We start from the raw sequence: 7,301 nt of genomic DNA on the forward strand, positions 1-7,301 counted from the left end.
TACATAATGGAGTGCAAAGAATCCTGGTAGAAGATTTTATGGATGTCCAAATAACAAGGTAAAAGGTTTGTAAATTTTTCTTGGATGTCCAAATATAAACCTGAACTTATACCATGTAATGATGTAATTGATCATTCTTTGCATTGTACTGATAACCTGAACTTATACCATGTGATGAAAATAGAAGATTTTATGGATGTCCAACATATGATGCGTAGTTGTCTCTTTGGATATTAACTGCCCATTCACTTCAAAATATATATATATATATATATATATATATATATATATATATATATATATATATATATATATATAAAGTTAAACAATATATCTCATAAATAGGGCAAAAAAGAAAAGAAAAAAAAATCAATTTGTGGTGAAAATCACTAATACTAATATTAAAAAACAACATAGATCCTTTGAATTTTTAGATAAAGATGATGATGCAATTAAACTTATTTTAAACCTCAAAGTAAAAACACATCTACTATTTTGTAAAATAGTTTCACCTTTACAAAAAAAAAAAATGGCACTCACAGTCTGTTCATGTCTACATGTCCTGTTCCAACATACTTAGCTAGTTGAGAGTAGATATTAAACCTGTCATTATGAACCACTCAAATAATATTATATTATTTTAAAATTTATATTTTTAAACAAATTGTCAAAACAAATGAAAAGAGAATAAATAATATACACCTGCATGTTGCCCTTGTTGGTATAAGTTCAGATTTGTAGTCCATGATGTCAACACTAAACTTAATTATATCATTACATGGGAACCAGGTGTTATGTATCTACATATGAGATACTCAAAGGATTATAGTTTCTTCTTTTTTTGCTCATAGTCGGTTTGCTTGCAATGTATTTCTAGACCTTCAATTCATGCCATATGTGGTGTATGTGTTTAGTGTTAAATTTAATTATGAGTATTCTTGAACATGCATATTTTTATTTGCTTTCGGTTGCCAAAAAATGGTTGCAGGATATGATGTAGCTGCAGGAAACTATATATGGTGATGGTGGAGATAAAAACTAGAGAATAATAACTATTTTTTTTCAAATAATAAAAGCAATTAATGGAAAACAATTTACTATATTTTCGTAATTAAGTTTGAAAGTACCATGGATGGGTAAATATTTTTAAAAACTACAACCCTTGCGTACAAAACTCTGGAATCATCACCATTGCCGTAGGTATGTAAATGTTGCTTCTTTTGCAGGATGAAAATATGAATTGCAAGTATTTCATGTGGATTGATGATGAACTTACAATCCAAAGGTACAAGGATTTACTCTTCAATGTGCACCATCATATGAAGGGTATGGAAGATGAGATCAAAGAATTAAAGTTAAAGTTGAAGAAAAAAGCATGTTTGGAATGTGAAGAACGAAGAGTAAAGTATGTTAGGGTTGTGGTACTCTTGGTAGTTGTCATGACTTTGGTCATCTTAAGGTTGTGTTACTTTTGATGAATAAAAGTATGTTATGGTTATGTTTTGTATCTTAAGGTTGTGTTACTTTTGATGAATTAATATGTTTTGTATGGAAAGATAGTTGGTTATATTTTGTATGAGAATATAAGTACTTTTCTATATATGTTATTTTCAGTTTCCAATTTTACCCCTTTAAAGGTTACATTCATTTATTCTTAAATTTTGTAGTTTTGGTAATTTATTATATACACAATTACATATTACATATTATCTAAAAGAGTAATAAATACTAATATATATTTTAAGTTTATTGTAGCATAAATAGGTTTTATCATTTTGTATGGCATAAATTGTTTTTTCTCTACAAAACTTATTTAATTTGTTTATTTAACAATGCTTTTGTAGTTTTTTATATATAAAAAACAAAAGTGTTGTTTCAGAAAATGGTATAGGGGCTGTTAAGTTAAAATTTGGGTTTTCTTAAAAACATTGGTTAATTGTTTTTTTTGGTTAATATAGAGGCTGCTAAGTTAAAAATTGGTTGAATTAGTTTCATTTATATGTTTCTTATAAACTAATATGATATAATTTGATAGATAATTGAAATTAGAATGTCCTAATAAGAAAAGGACAAAAAGGAATGTAGAACATAAACAAAGTACACAACATTTCATCAACAGTTTACAAAGGGGAATGTTAATCCAAAGTGGATCAGTTTCTAAATAACATGTGGGTGTGAACTTGGCCATCATTAAGGCCAAATAATAAGTTGCAACAAAAAGACTAAAATGGACACATTAATGGTACTATACAAAAATACCCCCATCCCCTCTACAAAAAAAAATCATCTTTACTCAACTAGTCCAATGTCATTGGTTCTGTCGGGGTCGAACCAGGTGCAATAGTTTCAGGTACAAAAGTTACATCACCCATTAGTGTTTCTTCAATGCATTCTACTTCAAGCGTGACATCATCCATTGTTGTTATACAGTTTCAGGGATAAAAATGACATCATCCATTATTGGTAGTTGCATAGTTTCTCGGGTGACATCATCCATTGTAGCCATTAGTTCCTCAATTTCTTGGGAAATGTATCTACACTCCCTCAAATCAGCAACTGCTTGTGAATATGCACTTAGAACTTTAGTTTGTTTTTGTTTTCTTGGTCTTTTTGAAGTACCTTCAATATTCTCCATACTTGGCCTTCCTATCTTCTTTTTTGGTTTGGGCTCAGCCTCCTTTGTAGGATTCTTACACGACTTTTTATTATGCCCAAACTCTTGAAAATTGTTACACTTAACAGTTCTTTTCCTAGATCCATAGTCTCCTTTCTCACTGGCATGCTTCTTCCTATTCATAGTAGGCCTCCCAGGCATCCGCCTAGACATAGGTGGAAAAGGTTTTTCATAAGGAGTCGTTGGCCATAGGTTGCTACCATTCATAGGTTGTAAAAAAGTAGCATAACTCTCCTTGAATCTTTCACTTGAAAACCAAGGACTAATGAAATCCTATGGATTTTGCTGATTGTAAAACATTGCAACTATTGCATGAACACAAGGAATTCCTGATAATTTCCATAGTCTACATGAGCAATACCAAGACTGCAAATCTACATAGTAGGACTCATGGGTTGACCTTTCCTCAAATACCCCTCCGCCACTTGGTATAATAGACCATGACCTAAAAATACATTAAATGTACTTATTAGAAGCAGGGCAAATAGGATCCTCCCACGTTTTTTTTAGGTTATACATAAAAGAAACTCTCACCATGACACTTAAACATATCATCTCCAACATTGTTAACAATGGCCTCTTTCTAGCATCAACAATCATCGTATTTAAGCTTTTGCTAACACCGTTCTCAAAAGCCTCAGATGCTTTATCTATTAAAAAATAAACATACATGTTTTTCAGATTTATGTTTTTTAGATTTCAAAATTCTGTTTTCAGATTTAAGATATTCAGATTGTTGTTTTCAGATTTATTTTTTCAGATTTCAGATTTTCAGATTGTTGTTTTTAGATTTTCAGATTGTTGTTTTCAGATTTCTGATTTTCTGATTTCTGTTTTTCAGATTGCTGTTTTTTAGATTTCTGATTTTCAGATTTCTAATTTTTAGATTTCTAATTTCAAATTTTTGTTTTCAGAATTCTGTTTTCAGCTTTACATAAATCACAACAACCTTATCCACTTTGATTACAAATTCATCCACTTTGGATGCATTAGAATTGCTCATTCCTTTGTTCAATCTAGCACATCAACAAGGGCAAAAACGTCCAAACCACAAATGTTAAGTGGAAACACTAAATGTTAAGTGCTATATTAAAGTATAAAGAACAAATTTAAGTAAAAAGGAAAATGTAATACTTACCTTGACAAAAGTAAGCACGACTCCATGAGCTCGGGTTATGGGACATTAAGTATTCATATGCACCCACATCTATAGCCTTCAATCTCTCCATCACAGATAAGAATTCAGGTTTGACAGTGCAACCAGCAGCAGCCCAAAACATATCTTTGTACTCTTTTCCTTTATATAACTTCTTAAAGTTTGCGTATATATGGCGAGCACGTTGTCTATGTTCCGCATTTGGCAAGACCTCCTTTACTGCTTCAAGTAACCCCTAAAAGAATAACAATGTTATTTGACACCTTTTTTATGAAAAAATGGATAAGAAAAACTTTGAAATTTATGACATAAGGGATAAGAATAGCAATATACCTTATGCAGGTCTGATATAACTGTAAGACCTCCACCTTCTTGTACTCCAACATCCTCACTAAGAAGCTCTAAGAACAAATTCCAGCTTTGCTTGTTCTCAATGTCTACCCAGACCAACATATAGGATAAACCTAGTTATTGGCATCCCTTCCTATAGCTATTAAGAGTTGACCCTTTACTTGCCCTTTCAAAAAGCACCCATCTAATCCTATCAATCTTCTACATCCAGCACTCCATCTTGTTTTCAATTCATGAAAGCATATATAGAATCTATAGAAGTAATGTTTTTCATTAGGATTAATTAGGTTTACACCCACTTTCACAGTACTACTAGGGTTGGATTATTGTATTTCTACAACATAGTTCCAAATTCTAGTATAATGATTACTAGCCTTCCCTTCAATCATTACCATTGCCTTATGTTTAGCCCTGTTACATTTATTGATAGATAGGGTGATCTTGAATTTTGTCCTAATGAGTTCCCTCAATTCTTTAAGTTTAATAGATGGGTTGAAAGCAATCTCCTTCACAAGATGAGAAGCAAATCCATTGACGGGATACAAGGTGTCTAAAAGTAAACTTTCTTGAACATGAGTGCTTCTTTTTCATTTACTTTATATGGACTGTTCTTTCTATGTTTATCCATGATTCATACAAACGAAAATCACATTTTTTTTGTTTGTATCTCCACTACATCTAGCTACTAACCTAGTACTTTCAAGTTTCTTAAACCGTAGGGGGTACCCATGGGCCACAACATAGTTAATAAGACAATTTTCAATTGAGAAAAATTTAATATTTCTCTCCAACCTTTGGTTGCATGAGATTCCACTCTATGGTGGGATCATGGATAGAATTGGAACCACCAATGTCATTCTCGTCATCTTCAAGATGAGCTAAATCATCTATATATACATCTTTTTCACCAAAAATACTCAGATTCATGTTCAAAAAGTTTGGTAAGAAAAGGATCATTAACAAATTGAAATGAAAAATCTGTTACCTTTTCCCTCTCATAGTCCATGGGTATGTCTGACACGTGAATCTCATCTTCGGGATCTTCATAATCAGCATATTTTTCTTGTGTTTCTTAGTTTTCTTCTTGGAATTGTTGTCGGATGCCATGGATTTCTTCTTGAGCGATTTCAGAAAAAGCCCTAGGTTTGCATACTGACTTGTGTATCTTGAAGCGCAACGAATGAAACCTAGACACAAGTGTAGAAGAAAAAAACACAGGTATAATGGAGGGATATGTTCATACTTCATACCTTGATACTGGCTATTGACTTCGTCAACCGGTTAACCCTTCTAAATAACAAAGATCCGCAAAAAAGGTGGTCTTTTTAGGAAAAATATTCACATTATCAGAGTTTCCTAAAAATCATCAGTTCAAAATGCGAGGATGTGTACAGTCATGCCTTCACCTTGCCACGATCCATTGAAATACCTGAAACCATAGACCAAAACTATAAGCACACAGCTTAGTGAGTTCTCCCAAAGTACCAACACCCAAAAAGATAACATATATAAATAACAACACACATACAGAGACTTCATCCTGATTGGACCGCCTCGTACGGTCTATAGCCTATCTGGACCGCTCCCGAGCCTTCGACATGATTGGACCGCCTCACAGGGCCTACAGCCTATCCGGACCGCTCGTTGGGCCTTCAACCTGACTGGACCGCCTTGTAGGGCCTTCATTCTATTTGGGCCGCCTTTGGTCTGTTGGCCTTCAGCACAAAGCAGGACCGCTTCAACCCAACCACACACACACACATGTTGACATATACATAACTCATAAACACATATCAATCAACAGGAAAGCATATATCATTCAAATCAATAAGCATAACATCATCCTATCTACCAAGATACCGATCTAAAAGATCATAACACCATAGCAACATCCTATCTACCAGGATACCGATCTAACAAATCATAACAGCATAACAACATCCTGTCTACCAGGATACCGGTCTAACAGATCATGATAACATAGCAAAATCCTATCTACCAGGATACCGATCTAACAGATATAACAACATACAAGCATACGATAACCATGATAACAATCCAAATGGCCGATCTCGGTGCCTTCAAACCCATAAGTACAGTGAGGAAAAATCACCTGGAATGCAGAAGCTCCTCGAAAAAAATCCCTAGTTGTGGTCCTACCGACTTTATGAGCTATAAATACCAACACACCCAATTAGCAATTGGGTTACATGCCATAATCCATACTTAGGGTAAAGTGACCATTTTACCCCTAGCCCAACATACACCAAAACTGATGCCCAAAACCAAAAGATCCTCAAAGGCTTACTAATGGCCTAATTTTCCAAATTGGCCTAACCCAATATGGGTCTTATCCTAAGCCCATAATTTCCTTAAATACAAATTAAATTGCCACAAACACCCCTTGAGACAAACTTGGTCTAAGACATAAGTCAAAAGTCAAAAGTCAAAGTCAACGGTCTAAATTGACCCAACTCGCTGAGTTCCTCTGTCAATTGGCACAAATCAAGAAAACCTAAGTCAACTCGCCGAGTTTACCCACCAACTCATCGAGTTCCCATATTCATCTGAAGATATCAGGGGAAAATCAAGCCAACTCGTCGAGTTTATCCATAAACTTGCCGAGTTTGCTCAAAGTCCAGCAGCTTAATCCATTAAGCACCTAATTCATAAAGGCATGGCCACAAAGCATAGATTTGACTTGATTGAGCTGTAAAACTAGATAAAGTTGCTAACTTTACGTCCATGCATGTCTGGATGAAGCTCTTAGGCTTCAAATGAACTTAATACTCGACTTAATAGATGCATAACATCAAGATCCTCCTAAAGTTTGCGCATTTAAGATCAAGGGTCGCAAAAAAAAAACTCAGATATGAAGGGATGAACCATTACACCACCAATCTTATCCATAAACGCAAAAAAGAGGCCAAAATCACAATAAAACCCATATGATAAGATCTAAGCTATTAATCACCAAGTTCTAGACTTTTTACCTCAAATGGTTGTCAAAAGTGTGATAGATTCTGGATACCAAAGCTTCCCTCCAAGCTAAACAACTTCAAGCTCTTCCAAACCTTCACCAAGCACCAAAAGCACCCAAAAATCCACTCAAAAAACAAG

At 34.0% G+C, this 7,301-nt stretch overlaps 1 protein-coding gene across 1 annotated transcript; it reads right to left on the reverse strand.

Annotated features, from left to right (window-relative positions):
• Positions 1-2,947: 2,947 nt before the first annotated feature.
• Positions 2,948-4,283, reverse strand: LOC145009563 (uncharacterized). The gene is made up of 4 exons (XM_078968238.1): positions 4,164-4,283; positions 3,813-4,065; positions 3,237-3,324; positions 2,948-3,119 (listed from the first exon to the last, which is right to left on the reverse strand). The coding sequence occupies exons 1-4, from the start codon at positions 4,281-4,283 to the stop codon at positions 2,948-2,950; spliced, it is 633 nt and encodes a 210-aa protein (XP_078824364.1).
• Positions 4,284-7,301: the final 3,018 nt, after the last annotated feature.

This window comes from Lactuca saligna, chromosome 8 (assembly GCF_052625555.1).
Source record: "Lactuca saligna cultivar CGN05327 chromosome 8, ASM5262555v1, whole genome shotgun sequence".
In the NCBI taxonomy this organism is placed as follows: domain Eukaryota; kingdom Viridiplantae; phylum Streptophyta; class Magnoliopsida; order Asterales; family Asteraceae; genus Lactuca; species Lactuca saligna.

Excerpts from the sequence above, each read along its gene's own strand:
- LOC145009563 (XM_078968238.1), bottom strand. The coding sequence starts at position 4,283 with ATGTTGGTCTGGGTAGACATTGAGAACAAGCAAAGCTGGAATTTGTTC. Across the intron at positions 4,066-4,163 it reads TTATATCAGACCTGCATAAG|GGGTTACTTGAAGCAGTAAA; the intron begins GTATATTGCTAT and ends TTATTCTTTTAG. Across the intron at positions 3,120-3,236 it reads AAGAGGCCATTGTTAACAAT|GTCATGGTCTATTATACCAA; the intron begins GTTGGAGATGAT and ends ATGTATTTTTAG.